The 17,587-nt window shown below is 37.0% G+C and overlaps 2 protein-coding genes across 3 annotated transcripts in view; one reads left to right on the forward strand and one right to left on the reverse strand.

Annotated features, from left to right (window-relative positions):
* NUFIP1 (nuclear FMR1 interacting protein 1) overlaps positions 1-9,808 on the reverse strand; it is a 51,969-nt gene extending 42,161 nt beyond the window's left edge. The window contains exons 1-5 of the mRNA XM_028527038.2: positions 9,369-9,808; positions 7,284-7,366; positions 6,095-6,193; positions 5,115-5,177; positions 4,405-4,481 (exon numbers count right to left, since the gene is read on the reverse strand). Of these exons, the coding sequence (XP_028382839.1) occupies positions 4,405-4,481; positions 5,115-5,177; positions 6,095-6,193; positions 7,284-7,366; positions 9,369-9,780 (734 nt within the window). The 5' untranslated portion in view covers positions 9,781-9,808. The remainder of the gene's footprint in view (positions 1-4,404; positions 4,482-5,114; positions 5,178-6,094; positions 6,194-7,283; positions 7,367-9,368) is intronic.
* An 88-nt stretch (positions 9,809-9,896) lies between these two features.
* GPALPP1 (GPALPP motifs containing 1) overlaps positions 9,897-17,587 on the forward strand; it is a 39,950-nt gene continuing 32,259 nt past the window's right edge. For both annotated transcript variants that reach the window (XM_028526520.2, XM_036011341.1), the window contains exons 1-4: positions 9,897-10,084; positions 12,280-12,412; positions 13,187-13,285; positions 16,109-16,217. In XM_028526520.2, the coding sequence (XP_028382321.1) occupies positions 9,997-10,084; positions 12,280-12,412; positions 13,187-13,285; positions 16,109-16,217 (429 nt within the window). In that variant the 5' untranslated portion in view covers positions 9,897-9,996. The remainder of the gene's footprint in view (positions 10,085-12,279; positions 12,413-13,186; positions 13,286-16,108; positions 16,218-17,587) is intronic.

Consider the following 17,587-nt stretch of genomic DNA (forward strand, 5'->3'; position numbering starts at 1 on the left):
ACCTCCTTACCTTCTCCTTGCTTAAGCACTAGAGTCAATAAATAAGCAAAACTGTGCCAGCCATGATCTTACCACATACTCTTTTGGTTACATTATACTCTCTAACTCTTTCCTTATCTCCAAATCACCACCCACTTAGTGACTTCTCTCCTAATTAAGTTCTCTACAGAAACAATCCCTCTTTACTGTCACTGGACCACAACTACTTCAATACAAGCCCTACCACTGTATTTTATTTCAAAGTATTTCTGAACTTCAAAAAGATATAGCATTCTTTAGGAGCAAGCCCCTTTGTTGGAATTCTGAAAGACCTGGGAACACAATTTCAAAGGATCTCCTCAGAGCCACAGCAACTACTGAAGTAAATATCACAAAACTACTCCACCTAGTGGACTGCCATCTGCTGTAAAACATGTCTCTGTTCCTAAATGAGAGGTTTTGGAAACAAACCTCTGATCACTCGTTTTCCCCAATCATATCAACATTTCTACCTCATAAATCAAGAATTAAGAATTGCTTTTTTGGGGGGTGGATTTTTTCCCCACAGTATTAGTGGAAAGCCTTAAAGTTTTAAATTAAATACAATGGGCACCTCTGAGTTTGGCTAATCTGAAAAAAAAATAAAGATGAAGGAATAAAGGCAGATATACTTTCTTTAAAGGGGCAATACACCAAGCAAATCTTTAGCATTTTCTTTCAGCTCTAAAATTCTTACACCATGAGAAATCTTTTTCAAGATTTTTCTAACATAGCATTTGCAAGGTCTTTATCTTTCCTGCATGTCAAAAAATATAGTGGCTTCCTCAGAAAGAACATAGTTCTTGCAAGAAAGATAAAATTCAAGACATAAGGATTATTCTGCCATGTTGATGTGAAATTTGCTTTTTTAGGAGTTCAAATAATACTTTTTAAAATATTTTATTTTAAAGAGAGGGTAAGGGAGGGAGAAAGAAAGGGAGAGAAACAGCAGTGTGCAGTTGCCTCTTGCACACCTCCAACTGGGGATCTGGCCTGCAACCCAGGCATGTACCCTGACTGGGAATCGAACCTGTGACCTTTCAGTTTGCAGGCCAGTTCTCAATCCACTGAGCCATAGCAGAGAGAACTAAAATAATATATATATATTTTTTTTAATTGAGGGTAACAGCCCTAGCCAGGTAGATTAGTGGGTTGGAGCATCATCCCATAAACCAAAAGGTCTACGGTTCAGTTCCTGGTCAGGGCCCATGCCTAGATTACTGGTTTGATCTCCAGTAGGGTCATGTACGAGAGGCAAATGATAGATGTTTCTCTCCTCTCTCTCTCCCTCTCTACCTCTCTAAAATCAATAAGCATGTCCTCAGGGTAAGGCTTAAAAAAAAATTCAGGGTAACAGAAATTTAGAAAGTATTTTCATGATAGGTTTTTAAAAACACTGTTAATAGAGAGAATGTTAGTGTATTTTTGAGGTAGCTATCAAAAGTGCCAAAAGAAATGTTTCTCATACTTTTTATTAATAAAGTATACTTATAGAAATAATGTACAAATATGTTAGAGCAAGAACTGGAAAAACAAGATATGGAAGAACTTTGGATGAAGTCAGCAAGCACCAGAAGATAATTCCAGTACACTATGCCAACAAGGTAATATCATAGGTACAAATAAACTTCATTCAAAATTGTCAGTCTTAACCAATTTCCTCATTCTCTTTAAGCATTTCATAATTTCACAAACTGGTAACCTCATTTATTCAGTCCACAGATTCTGCCCAGTCTTCTTCCAAGTTAATCAACACACTGTCATAGTCATACCTTTAGCCTACATTCTAGAAACTACAAGACTCTCTTTCCCCTCTGACCCCACCTATGTCACACAAAAAGAATCACCAGTAGGCATACTAAACACTTGCTTGCCTATCCTTCATTCAGAATAATGCTGCTTCCAAGTATCACTTGGAGTTTTAAACTTTCCCACCAAGCTCTGAGGTAAATGCTACTACCTGTTTTCCCTTTTCCTTACCAATTTTGTCTGGGGATATTCTATCAACTCTGCTGTCACTAAAGGTGGCCTAGCAACCTACTTCAATGAGCACTACATGGAAGTCTCCTGGAAAACAAAGCTATTGTTTTCCCAATGAAAAGGGGCAATTTTGGCTATGTGTGCCTTATGCCTTTTTCTCTTCTTCCTGCCTAGAACGTAGGCTTAATTTTTGGATATGCAGGAATCTTCTGCTGGACACGAAAATGAAACCACGGACCAAGGAAAAATGAGAGAGAGACAGAGACAGCCTGTGCCTAATGGTGATAATGAGCAAGAAGAGTAGCTCTGGACTTTTTCTACTTTGGAAAAATAACCCTCTTTATGATAAGCCACAGTATAGTAAGGTTGCTATTCCATTTACTGGAGCACAATCTTAATGGATGCAAGCACCACTGCATCCTAGTCATGTCCAACTAGGCATTTCTTGATTTTAAAACTCGTCTCCTAAAAGCTGTGGCAGTTTCTTATTAAACATATGCTTATCGTTTGACCAACCAATACCACTCCTAGGTATTTACCCAAGTCAAATAAAAACCCATGCTGTAGTCTAAACAAAAACCTGTAAACTGATGTTTATGATAGCTTTATTTGTAATCATCAAACACTGGAAACATCCCAAATGTCCCTCAACTGGGAAATGGATGAACACACTGTGGCATAGTCATATATGAGACACCCACATGGGACAGAAAAAGAGCAATAGAAAGGAATGAACTACTACTGCATGCAACAACAGAAATGAATCTCAAATCCACTGTGCTAAGTGAAAAAGTCAGACTCAAAAGCTATAGACTGTATGATTTCGTTCATATGATTTTCTGCAAAAGTACAAATATAACAACAGAAAACAGATCAGTGGCAGCCAGGGACTGAGGTTGGGGGAGACGCTGACCACAAAGGGCATGAGGGGATTTTGGGGCATGATACTATGCTATTCTATATCTTCAATGTGGTGATTACACAACTATATACATTTGTTAGAACTATGCATTAAAAGGGATGAATTCCACTGATGTGTATCTTAAAATAAGTGGAGAGGATGGGGCAGGCACTACATCTCTTATGAGAAGCTCTTCAAAACAAACTGATGGCCTGCCTTCCAAAGACTGCAAATACCCCTTGACTAGACATTATTATCCTTACATGATTAAAGGTAATGCTTCAGTTGTTTATGGTCTCATGGCCACATTACATATATTTATCCTACTCAGAGAAAGAGTATTAAAAGCAAGAGTCTATTCCTATCTGCTTTTGGTGATCTTGGCCATATATAGTAAAATCTTTTCCTTTTCAAACACTGAATGTTTACCTCTAATTTTCAAGCTAAACTATTGACAAGAAGTTATTCAAAGATATCATAATGTACATTAACATAAATGTGAAGGTTGCTGAAATTTCTCACTAACATTAGAAAATCAAACCAGTCTTCTACCAGGGACTTTATATAAACACATGCTACCTAAGTTTGCTTGCATCTATAAGTTTCTTAAGTTTCTCTAGCTAGTCAATTTTTTCCCATTAAAGCACCAATTGGTTGTACAACACCACAAGGGGGCATAGTTCACATTCCTATGGGGAAAGCTACTTTAGAAAGTGTTGCATTCGAATACAGTCTATGTGGTCTGTCTCGGTGCTTGTCCAATGTAGTCAGAATTTAATGTTCAAAACCACAGCAATTTAATTAGTATTAGTTATATTACTAATCTACAACCATAATTGTTAATCAGAAAAACATGTTTCTGCCCCATTTCTTTAAAAAAAAAAAAAAAAACAGTTTAGTTTAAAACATGAATTAAAAATGAGTCTCAGCAGGATTTCTCCAACCACTTACCTGTATGTACCAAAACAGAATTACACACATAATAAAAATATTTCCAAGGTCTATTTATATATATCAACATTTATAAGATCCCTTATATCTATGGCTCCATGGGATATAAAGAGCCATATAAAAGATGGTTCTTACATTTGTAAAACCTATAGTTTTTTTAAATAGTTACATATGCAAGAGAGGGAGGTGGGATTGGCTAGGGTGGCGGGGGGAATGTTAGGGGGAAATGCAGACAACTGTAATTGAACAATAAAGTAATTTTTTTTAAAAAGTTACATATGCAAAGTTCATCAATAAGATTATAATAAGGGTTAAAGAGGCAGAGCAGATACCAGATACTGTATTCAAAGAAGGGCAAGATAGTCCTGAAGGCAGATGAAACTATCCCCAGGGTGGTAGGATTTCAGCTGGGCTAAAGCAGTGAGCAGAATTTCAAAGACACAGAAGGTATGATTTTCTAGAAGCAGCAGCTTGAGTAATGTCATTATTTTGACGTACTCAGCCTTGCCACAGTAAAAGACAGTTACTTCACTGGTTCTAGATCCTTTACTTACTTTCTCCTTTCTTCTCTCCATCTCGCAATCTCCTCTGGAGTGTCTAATTTGATCTTCTTCATACCTGGAGCATGCATCTAGGAGAAAAAAGCCTGCTGAACATCAGGAAGCATATTTATGCTTTTGGCTAAATCTCAAGCATTATCGGGGATAATGGAGACTCTATAGCCAAAAGTTTAAAACTGAGTAAACAGGTTTTCCCATCCTATGATTTTTTCCTTTGAAGAATAAAGAATAATTTCCTATATATTTAAATTAGACCTATTGATAAGAGAAAAGGGAGTAATATAATTTTGGTTACAAAGTAAATATATCACCCACTTTTCAACTGACATTAAATACCCAAACTGATGGCCTAACAACCAAAATTGAGGGAGGTAGCTAAAGAAATAATGAATATACAAATGAATTTGAAGCAGCATGGTATAGAAAAACAACCATAGAATTTCGAATAAAAGAAATTTCAAATGCAAGAATCAGTTCTGAGGCCCTGGGCAAATCACTATTTTATCTGTTCAACAGGGCCAATATCTACCTACTTTACACAGTGGTTTGTGAGGATAAAATTGAATAATAGATATTAAGAATGCCATTCGAAGTACAAAGCACTGCATGAATGTTATTGTTAGGCTATGTAAGTGAAGAGCTGTTGAAGATGACAGATCAATGAAAGAAAAAGTGTGTATGGGAAAAAACCCACAGGAACTTACATTTTTCCAATGGAATTGGACAATCTTCTCATGTGCACTAAAAGAGCAATCAACTTCAGGACACTGTAAGAGTTAACAAAAAAAGACTATTCAATGTTTTTCCATATTAAGTACACCCTATTACTACAGATACAGACATATTGTAGTCATATCACAGTTACCCCATCTATGTGGTGTTATCACTGCATAGTTATGCCAATAGTAAAACAAAAGTCACTCCAAACAGAGTTGAATTTTTTTAAAAATGGCATTTTCAAAGTATATAGTACAGTAATACACATTATTTACTTTCAGTGTTTTAAAATGATCTTTATTCCGAAAAGTGAGGGGCATTTCTATAAATATAAGCTGAAAGAAAACCTTTTTCAAACTAAGAACTTTCTTTTATAACTTTATTTCTCAAATATTCTGGTTAAAATTATTTTTAATTGATTTTTAGAGAGAGAAGAAGGTAGAGAGATGGAAATACTAATTCATTGTTCCATTTATTCATGCTTTCATTGGTTGATTCCTGCAGTGCCCTCACTGGGGATTAAACCTGCAACTCTGGTATAATAGGATGATGCTCCAACCAACTGAGCAACCAGGCCAGGGCTGGTTAAAAAAATTTTTCAGTACTTAATAAGGTCCAGACCACCCTTAGAAAGTGATGGGCCATGGCAAATTACATGATGTAGTTATATACTCAAGGGGAGCCTTATAGAGAAAAGAGCTTACAAAGATGCACAGAGCAAATGGAGGGGGAACCGGCCCTGTTATGAAGCAGAGGAGGCCCACATACACTAACAGCTGTGAGACCATCCTTCTTTGCTGCCATCTTACCTCTTCCTGAAGCAGTGGCTCCCCACCCTCAAACTGTAAATTCCAGGGTCCCAACTTATCAGGTCATCAAACATAACTTTTAAGGAGAAGCAGCTCAGAATTTCTACCAAATATATCCATTTTCCTATATAAATCACAGGATAACCAAAAAAACCTACTTTTGTATGTTCAGACATATGTTTATCATACTTTTCTTGATTTTTAAAACCACGATCACAGGTATCACAAAAACAGTGAAAAACCGGTTCTTTTCTTTTCTGCAAATAAAAATAAAGAGGTGTTAGGCTTTTGGTGAAAAATCTTTAATCAATAATAAAAACATAAGTATCCTTCTAGCAATACATACTTTGATTTTTCACATAACCCTTATATGTGGGGGAAACTCCTTAAGACATTACTAATGAAGAGATAATTCTCTCTTCTTTTTTCTTTTATTTTAAGCAAATATATTAGGAAAAGCTAGGCACAACAAAAATTTTTAAATCTGAGTAGAGCTAACATAAACAGTGAATAGCTTGCAAAGTGGTGATCTAAATAAAGAAGATGTATCAAGACAATCTAAAAATAAACATTCAGGGTAAAAACAGCATTCCATCTTTCAAAAAATCTGTATGTGTGTATATATGTAAATATAAATATATAAAAAACTACAGAAGGGGATAAAGAATTATTTAGATAAACATCAGTTATTTTTTTACTCCCAATGTTATATTATGCTTAGACATGATAAACTCCATAGAAAATATTTAATGTTGAGATATTAATAAATATAGTACAGTTTCGCAATATTTTGTTAATATTAGGTACATATTTTCATGCCAAAATAAAGAAACTTACTCAATTTATTCTCAACTAATGACATTATTTACATACTTTAAAAGGTAAAAGACCAGATTGTAAACTACATCAGATAAAATAAGCTCATTTTAAGATTTCACTTCTGAATATAATCAAGAGTTGTTCCTCCTTAAAAAAATACAAAGGACCTTTATTTATCCCCTCTCCCAATCTTCTAGTAATATATATATATAATTTATATGTTATTTTTCACTTCATTGAGGTTTAAAACCATCTTCATTTATCTGTAATTATAATTTTAAGTAATACTTACTCCTGATACTATATTGAAATGAATTTTTTCTTTTTTCTATGATTTCATTTATTTCTCAAAAAGATTCCATTGAAATTTTCACTTACAGCTAAGATTCCCTAAAGATCCTATTATAGTCAGGCTCCACTGTGTCACTAATGGATGCAAAACACTGAGAGAGTTATTATAGGAGCATAATATAGGAAAGAATAACATTGGGACCAAAGTGCTACATTCAAGAACATCTTCGAAAATACCTTTTTTTTATGTTTTCTACAGGGAGGGAAGTTGAAGTCAGTAAGCTTTGCATCATATTTTTGTGGAAAATAAGAATGATTAACTGAAAAACAAAAAGAGATCCATAAATGTTTACAACTAAACAACTGTGTAAATTTTTATTTGCTATAGCATGTCACAAATACTTGAGTAAAAACTGCTTGAACAAGTATAAAAGATTAAGAGTAGTCTACCAAATAAATATTTTTCAAATTAATACATAGTGGTGAGATTAAATGTCCATAGATACTTTAGGCATCTAAGCAATGAACAAGCTAATCTGATAAAATTTCCTGTAGTTGTTTCAAATATTAGACATTTATCAATAAACAGTAAAACTCTTAATACAACTCTTTCAACATCAATTTTATTATGTTGGAAACAACCAGGAAAACAACCTTGTAAAACACATTTTCTCTCAAATCCTTTTCCTTTTTTATTGCCATGATCCAACTCTGAAACCCTGATCTACTGTGAAGCCCTCCCAACTGTTTTACAGTTTCTAAAGTCCTCTCTTCCAACAGACCCTGTACCCTGACACCACAAAAACAATCCTCCAACTGTCACAGCCCTGCTCAAAATCTGCAGATGGCTTCCTAGAGTGCTTCAATGAGATCCCAGCTTATTTTTTCACTTTCCCCATACCTTCCACATTCTCTGCTTCAGTCACAGTAGAATACGGCAATCTTCACAATTCATCTTGTAGTGATACCTCTTTGCCTGTGCCTAAAAAATATCTCTTCCTAAACAATTCCCAGGACACTAATCCAAAAGCTGTTCCCAACTCTTCAAAACTCTGAAGGCACTTTTTACATGCCTCCATTACCAGTCACACTGTATTGTTATTTACATTTATGAACCCATCTCACCTGACTTAGTACTGCCTCAGGAATGTTCATATCCTCAGCATTTGGCTTAATTGACTTAATTGGCTTAATTGGCAAACATTGACTTAGATTCAATTTAATCTAAACTGAATCTTACGCAAGACACTGGTGAACAATCTCATGACTTTAAGTACAATCTACATGCTGATAACACCCAGCCACAAATCTCCCATGAAGTACAACATAGCCAACAGCCCATTCAACATTTCTATTGATTGAGTTTGACACACATATATCAAACTCAACTCCTGGTCTTTTTTCCAAATCTGTTCCATCCACATCCTTCCATTTGTTTGGCAAAACACTTTAAATTAATCTCATCTCCTCTTTACCTCACACCCTGTATCTGATCCTTCAGGAAGTTGTTTGGACCCTACCCTACCTTCAAAATATATCTAGAAACCAACTACTTCTCATCACCTCCTGAGCTCCACCCTGTTCCAACTCCCCACTGTATCTCACCTAGAAAACTGCAGTAACTTCCCTTTCATTCACTTCCCATTGGTAGCCACATTAATCCTTTAAAAACATACATCAAATCATGTCACTCCCCTACAGTATAAAAACCAAAGTCCCATCAAAGTACAAGGCCCTCAACAACGGTCTGCCCTCTTCCCCAATTTTCTACAATTCTACTCGAGGCTCAGTCCTCTTTAGCCATGCTGGCTTCCATTCTGACCTATAGCTCCTGCCTCAAAGCTTTGGCGGTTGCCATTTCTTCTGCCTGTATCTTTATTACCCTACACGTATCCCCAGACCTGATTCCTCACCTTCCTGAAGTTTTGGGCCAAATGTTACCTTCCTTATAACTCACACTGACATTTAAAAGTGCACTACATATCACTATTCTTTACTTTATCTCCCTCCATACCACTCATTGTCTTCTATTACAGTTTCATTCTGTCCTCTTGCATTAGATGTTAAGCTCCATAAAGATAAGAATTTTCGTATGTTTTGTTCACTACGATGTTCCCAGTCCTGACACATAGTTGGATTCAATAAATAACTGCTAAATTGGATGAAAGGGAGAAACACATTCTTCTCAATTTGTGAGACATTAATGACCAGACTCCAAGAGTGCAGCGCAAAATCCTCAGTGGAGAGGAAAAAAAGAAAAACTGGAGAGGAAAGGGGAAAAGAGTAAATGGGGGCGTGGTAGGGAGAAGAGTAACAGCCTACCCGGAGTGTCGTGGGCTTTCTGATGCCACGGGAAACTACCAAGAGACTGTCTCCAGGGCCATGATGTCGAAGCCTGGAAATTCCAGGAATGCTGGCCGTTGACCTGAGGCTGCGAATCGAGGCGGGACTGGGTGTCGAAGAGGGACTGAGCTCCGGGAAGGATCTGGGTGTTGAAGCCAGGAGGCGTCTCGTTGACCGCCGGGGTCTCCACCGAGGGCTGCACCTCCGAGCAAGACTGTGACCCTCCTGCGGGAGGCGACCACGAAGGGGGTGGAGGCGGCGGCAACATGGCCCAGAGCATCCAATTGGGTGGCAAAGGGGCTGTGTCGCTCAGAGGCCCCAGCGTAGGGATCAGCTCGGGAGCTGAAAACCACCCTGCGGGAGCTATAAATCCACCAGCCGACTCACCCATGCTGCCGGCCAGGTCCAGAACCCGGCGCTCGACTGGGGAGCCTGCCTTACTCGTCACTTCCGTTACCGCGAATTCCCAAGGATCAGCCAACCACAGGCTGAAATGTCATTGGTCAGCGCCGGAAAAACTTCCAGCCTTTGCGACGGGTCGCGGGCTGTTTTGGGGTTAGGTTTTTGTGGACACACTTGCAGGCGTTACCAATATCCGCCACTGCGCATGGCGAGGGATCTGATCGGGCCGGCTCTGCCGCCGGGCTTCAAGGCCCTTGGAACAGCAGAGGACAAGGAGCGGGACCCCAGCCCGGGTAAGCCGCGGTGCGTCCCCTGCCCGCCATGCCCTCCTGCCTCTTCCCTGTCCCGGCCTTGCTCTCTGAATAGAAGTTTAAGGCTTGGAAGGCTGGGAAGTGGGGTGTGGCCGCGGGCAACCCAAACTAACTTTCCTTCCCAGGCCTTAGCAGCAGGGGAGGAGGCCATGGAGACCTCCGAAACGAGTTTTGGCTTGATAATTATTACAATAAAGATGTGTTCCCATTTAGCATTAAATGGGCTGGACGCTGTGCTCAACTGTCTATACACACTCAGTCATTTAATTCTCCTAGCAACTGTGTAAGGTAGAGTTAATTCTTGCTGTCTAGGAAAGAACGTCCAAACCTATAGACAAGTTTTAGGAGAGTTTATTTGAGCTAAATATTTCTGAACGTGCCCTGAAGCAAGATCTCAATGGATTGAGAAAATGTTCTGGAGAATGGCAGGTTTGCAGTTCCTTTTATGTATTTATAATCAAAGGTGAAAACGTAAGGAGGGTACCTGAAATCAACTGGTGGTAGATTAAGGGTGGGAGATGGGAAGCAAAGTGGGGAAATCTCTAGAACTGAATAAAAAGCAAAGTGAAGAAACGCATATTTATTTTATATCGCTGAGTTGTTAACAGTATTGTTAATTAACATTTACAGTACAAAAACATAGTATTGGAGGAAACAGATAACAATGAGGGGTTCTGTAGTCTCCAGTGGTCCTGTGCTCTGGTGCCTGCAATTCTTTGAGAGGTCTAGAAAGTTACTCTAACATTTCAAAGGTATGTTATCCTAGATGCCTAAGAATGATGGACAGGGCTCACTTAAGGTAAACATTGACCTTTGCTAGGCCCTTAACTACTCACCGTTAGGAAATTATGATCAGACCTGTGTGGTTACTTTTGGTCACTGAGCATTTCACTGTTAGTATATAGCTCCTTTTTTGTTCATATTTCCTTGTTACAACTGGGGACACGGAGGCCCAGGCTATTGCCCAGATCACACAGCTAGTTAAATGGGAAAGCCCTCTGTAGAATGAAGCTGGTGCTCTGTACCTTTTGATATACAGTGCCTGGCTCTTGGAGAAGATGCTTTGCTCTCTAGCCTGACCTGCCTCCCTAGCTTTTAGTTCTGTCATTGCATCTGACACACACAGCCCAGAGCTCAAACCAATTAGAATTTCTGGCAGTTCCTTAGAGAAGCTTCTTCTGGCTTCACTCTGTACTTCCTAACATACCTGACAGACCGCTACCCTATCCCTGAGGACCCAGCTTAAATATCACCTCAGTGAAGCCTTTCCCAAACTCTCTCAAACATTGTCATACCTTCCTCTTTACCCATAGGGTTTTTTTCCTACTTAATTACATCATGTATTTAATACAGTATTTTTGAATAATTTGTTGGCTTGCCTGTCTCCACCATTGCACTATGGTCTTCATAAATTCTTCTCAGACTCCTCCATGCATTATCTATCGCCTTTAATGTTTGTTCTAATTTGTAGGCTGGGACTGACACCAGAGTTGGAAAAGAATAAAGCTAAAAGAGTAACTCTCCCATTTCTTAGTCTAACATTAGTTCTTTGATTACCTGGAGACTATGTTTCCACCTAGAGCAGCGGTTTTCAGCCTTTTCCATCTCATGGCACACATAAACTAATTACTAAAATTCTTCAGCACACCAGAAAATATATTTTTTGCCGGTCTAACAAAAAAAGATTTAATTTTGATTCATTCACACTGGATGGTTATTGTTGTGTTGGCTGTTGTCATTCTTTAAAAATATGAGAGTCTAAGGGAAAAGAGGTCAGTGCCCCTAACTAGTCAGAAATTGCATATTTTAAAAATTCTTGAGGCAAACCAGCTCAAAATCACTGACCTAGAGGTTTCCTTCCAGATCTCCTTTGTTACAACCGTTAAAAAGTCAGGCTTTTACTTTAGCAAGGAAAGTTCCATTCCACCATGGTTGAATGAGTTTGGGTATTAAACTTTTTGTGATTCTCATAGTTATATTGTATAAGACATGATTTCTGCCTTCCTGGAGTTGGAAAGACGGAACCACTATACACAAAATAGGAGTAAATGAGATTAAAGTCCATAATAAATGATAGCCAGTCAGTGCTGTGAATTCAAAAAAGAAAGTATAAAATGTCAACTAGGAGTTTGTTGTAGCGGTTGTGGCCAGTTTTGACATACACGAGAAATCTTTAGTTGCAGGACCAGCTCTACCTCCTAATTATAAAAGCAGTAGTTCAGAATCATCAGACAGTGATGAGGACAGTAGTTCTTTGTATGAAGGAGGGAATCGAGAATCTGAAGAAGATGACACCGGTCCACCTGCAAGGTCAGTCACTTCCTTAATCCAGGCTTCAAACCTAGTATACACGGGCTGGAACAGATCTCTAGAAAGGGGGATATCACATCTGCATTTATGCAACTCAGGAAGAAATCTTTCCATGTGACATTTCCTTATGAACTATACTTATTACAAAGTAATTTATTCTAGTAGAACATAGATGTGGAAATAGCTAGAGTTTTGATAAATTCTTATAAAATTTTTCCTTAAGGTTTTATTGAAGTGACTAAATATTCTAAATAAACCATAGAATATATTTTTTAAAATTACATATGCACTGTTTGTTTTAAGTTAAATTTCCTTCTAATCTAGCCTTACTCATACAAGCCCATGTTAATAAGATGTCAAATTTTTGTTTACTATTGAGTAGCAGGGGGGTTTTTATGCATTTTAAAGATTATGAGATAGAAATAGCAACATAAAATCCTTCCTTAAATGAGATTAAAAGCCAAAGTCATAAACTTCTTGGCTCAAAAACATCTGGCAAGCAGTTTACTATTTGAAACTTCATTGGGTGGAGTCTTGACCATCACAAAAAATGTAGAAAATTGATATATTACTGCTCTAAAAAAAGTAACCAATCTCTATTTTAGGTGAAAAATAAATTCCAGGAAAAGATTAGTGAGAGACTTATTGTGGTATTTTTTTTCTCTTAACCAGTAAGGTTAATTTATTGTTTCAGTGTTTATACAATTCGTTGAAGTAAAAAATTGAAATTTCTATGGAAAATATGTGTATAAAGTTATACTACTGTGTTTCCAGAAAACGGGAGAGAAATCAAGGTGACGATGATGATGATGAAGGATTTTTTGGACCAGCCCTTCCTCCTGGATTTAAAAAGCAGGATGATTCTCCTCCGAGGTATAATGTGTAATATTTCAGGCCAGTCTTTTCTAAATATTTCAACTTAGAAAGAATCTATTAATTCATCCAAAAGTTGTCTGAAATTGGTTTTTTACCTATATAAACTTATGTTTATATGACATTGGAATTCATATAATAACAATAATTATTTAAATAAACTTTTAAATAATCACTTCACTTTAAGAAAAATAATTATAGCCTTGGCTGATGTAGCTCAGTGGATTGAGTGTGGACCTGTAACCAAAGGGTGGAGGGTTCAATTCCCAGCTAGGGCACCGGCCTGGGTTGCTGGCCAAGTCCCCAGTAGGGGGCACAGGAGAGGTAAGTACACATTAATGTTTCTCTCCCTCTTTTTCTCCTTCCCTTCTTTTTTCTCTAAAAATAAATAGATACAAATCTTTAAAAAATTAATTTAAAAAAATAATTATAATAAAAAATAATTATATATGTTTATGATACTTTCATAGTTTATAAAACTTCCATGTCTCCTATTTGATACTCACAAAAGTGTTCTATGGTAGGCTGGGTGCAACATTATCCTTTTCCCTTTTTGTAAACAGATAAGGTTGCACACATGGTAAGTGGTAGACCTGAGACCTCGAATCCTGGTATTTGACTTTTAATTCAGACTTTTTAGTTTCATATTTATACATATATGCCACGTGTGTGTATGGTGCCTGGCACAGAGTAAGCATATACTAAATATTGATTCCTATTTTCTTGGACTTGTAAAATTTTTAAATGCTGAATATGAAATTGCACATCAAATTGTTTATAATTCATAACATTATATACCAATATGTAAGAAAAAGTAAAAAGAAAAAAGACTGTTATACATTTTATATTCAGTTTATCATCACATTTGTCGGTTCCAAATTTATGGAGGTAACAAGGATAGACAATCTACTCTGTGTTTTTGCATGGCCCCTAAGCTAAGAATGATCTTTGAAGAGTCATTAGAAAATCAAAAATACCTATGCAACAAGACCCAAATGTAGCCCTCAATGCCTAAAGTTTCCCCTCTGCGCCTTTGTAAAAAATTTGCTGAGGATATAATATTTCTTTCAAGAAAATAAATTATTAAATGTATAACAGTTTCTTTTTTGAGAATTATATATTGGAAATAATGAAATATATGTGAAATAAATAGGTGGTTGCATATAATGTAGGGAGAAACCTTTTATACAGCCATAACATGTCATGATTATATTCCTTTACTATATTTTAAAATGTCATGTACCAGTACTTTTATCTTCACTAATACCCTGAGGCCAGAGAATTGAGCTGTAATTTTTTTCTTTTTTTTTTTTTTTTAAGATTTTATTCATTTACTTCCAGAGACAGAAGAAGGGAGGGAGAAAAAGAGGGAGAGAAATATCAATGCGTGGTTGCCTCTGTCATGCCCCCTCCTGGGGACCTAGCCTGCAACCCAGGCATGTACCCTGACTGGGAATCAAACCAGCGACTCTTTGGTTCACAGGCCTGTACTCAATTCACTGAGCTACACCAGGCAGGGCTTGAGCTATAATTTCATTTGTAGATCTGCTAAAAACTGTACTCAGAAAAAAACCCATGTAGTACTTTCTTCTATCTTATGATAGCTAATTTGATTTTTTCTGACAGTGCCAAACTTCCCTGTCTTTTATTTACAAAATTGTTTTTGTTCAAAGAAGTTTTATGAATCAAGACAACAGGTTATGAAATGGCTAGGATCAGAACTCAGACTTGATTTTAAGAACTGTTTTCCTCTGCCAGGAAGCCTGTCTATAAGGCTGTAATGAATACAGTGCAATCTGGGAAATTTAGCTTAGGACTTCAATACCATCTTGGTTAGTAATACTGGCACAGTGACATCTCTGGGAAAAACACTGGTATGAAAGAAAGAATAAAGAAACTTAAAAGTATGAAAGAGTGTTGAAAATACTTTTTTCCCTTATTTTTTCTCTATACAAAATAAGGCTTTCTTGTTTTAAGATCCAGAATTTAGGCACTCTCCCTTCTGGACTGATGACAGTTCCCTCAGAATGTGAATAGGGAAGCTTGAAAGAAAATGAACTCTTCATCAAGTAGACTAGAATTCAAACTCCAGCTCTTCCACTTACTAGTTTGTGTTATCCTTGAGCATGATTTTGCTCACCTAGAAAATCGAGTGACCTAACACCAGGCAGGATTATTTTATGGAAACAGAAAGATGGAGTAGTTGAAGTGCACAGCACCTTTTCCTTTTTCTCAAATTAACTGTTTTCATTCTTGTACACCTCCACATCATTTTTGGATTATCAGTGAGGACAAAGCTTAGATTTTCATACCTTATTGGCACATGTAACCATACATTGCTGACATCTGTCATATGTATGTGCTGTAGGTGTCCTTCAAATTCACTTTATACTTAAGTAGTTCTGACTATAATTATAATGCCCCTAAGGTAGCAGTGGACAATGAATATCAAAACTGAAAACTAAGGCACAAAATAGAAAAACATCTTTACAGGCGTTAGTCCATAATAACAACTTATTTTTTAATTACCATTTTTACTTAACATAGTTCTTGTAGGAAGTAAATATGCACCATTGACATAAAGGTTGAGAATTACTAGATTAGTATGTAATCATTAGCTAACAAAAAGAAAGTAAAAATCCAAAAATTAGATTTTTCATATTAAGTGGGAAAATATTAGGCTATAGAATAAAAATAATATGTTAAATAAAATACTTATCTCCAACATTTTGTACTATCTGGCTTTTATTATTATTGTGAATTTTATTCTGAAAACTGTTTTTTAAAATCAGGGAAAATGAAAAGGTACATTTTATTTTTCAGGCCTCTAATAGGTCCTGCATTACCACCTGGTTTTATTAAATCTACACAGAAAAGTGGCAAAGGCAGAGATGATCCACGACCACAAGTATCATCATGTCTCAACTCTGAGGTTTGGAAAAAAAAATTTTTTAAGATTTTATTTATTTATTTTTATGGAGGGAAGGGAGGGAGAGAGAGGGAGAGGGAGAGGGAGGGAGGGAGGGAGGGAGGGAGAGAGGGGGAGAGAGAGAGAGCTTCCTTATCTTTCTTACCTTTGAAAGGAAGCTTCAAAGTGCTAGACAATAGAACATGATGAAAAGTTTAAGGAATCAATATGATTTGACCCAGAACAGAGAAATCTGAGGAATTTTAAAATAATGATCTTTACCTTGAAATTAACTCTCTCCTACCTAGCTCTGGTACATGTATATAACAAAGGCACTGGTGGATAAATAATTTTATGAAAAGATAGATAAAATGATTTTGGAGTCAAGTGTGAAGATTGCTTTCTTGTTAGAAGCCAGGTCTTCAACAATAGCTAGGATTTGTGCAGTACTTTATAATTTGTAATGCATTTTACTCAAACACAGATATTTTTATCTTCTTCATTGCCTTATGAAATAGATATTACATTTTACAGATGCTAAAAACCAGAAACATTGGGTAACATACTCAAGATTGCAGAGTTTGTACTTATGAAGCCCCAGCTCTGAAGCCTTTAAATCACCTGTTTATTTTGTTGTTCTGCATGGAATTCAGCAGTTACACTGAGGTTGTTATTAAAGGAAATATAATGCAGTGGTTAAGATCAGAAACTTCAGAATCATTTATTTATTCTTTCAGCAATATTATAGAGCTCCTATAGTGTGTCAGGCACATAGTCACAGAATGAATCTATCAACAAATTCTTTTATTCCTACCTTCAAAAGATATCCAGAATCTAGCCTCTTCTATTACCACCCTGGTCCAAGTCAACATAACATTTCACCTGTTTTATTGGCTTTCATGTTTTGGCCCTTGTTCCTCTGTTACCTCTTCTCAGTGCAGCCGCTAGACTGGCCTGGGTGAAACAAAGTCAGATCATGTCACAGATAAATTGCTCCTCCTACCTGTGTAAAGCCAAAGTCCTTACAGGGCCCTCTACAATCTGGCCTCCATTAATACAGTGGGCAGGCTTCTACCCCTGAGCCTTTATACCTGCTGAGTCTCTCCAAAATGGTCTTCCCTGGATACCTCTGTGTCTTGCCTCCAGGACCTTCCATTTTTTGCTGGAATATCACCTCAAAGAGGTCTTTTTTAATATACCAATTTCATTTTAAGTATATTTCATTGATTATGCTATTACAGTTGTCCCACTTTTTCTTCTCTCCTTTATTCTCCTCCTCCCTGTATACCCCTCCATCCATCATTCTCCTCACCTTAGGTGATGTCCATGGGTTGTATATGTAAGTTCTTTTGGCTTCTCCATTTCTCATACTATTCTTAACCTCCCCTGTCTAT

Source organism: Phyllostomus discolor, chromosome 11 (assembly GCF_004126475.2).
Source record: "Phyllostomus discolor isolate MPI-MPIP mPhyDis1 chromosome 11, mPhyDis1.pri.v3, whole genome shotgun sequence".
Lineage (NCBI taxonomy): Eukaryota > Metazoa > Chordata > Mammalia > Chiroptera > Phyllostomidae > Phyllostomus > Phyllostomus discolor.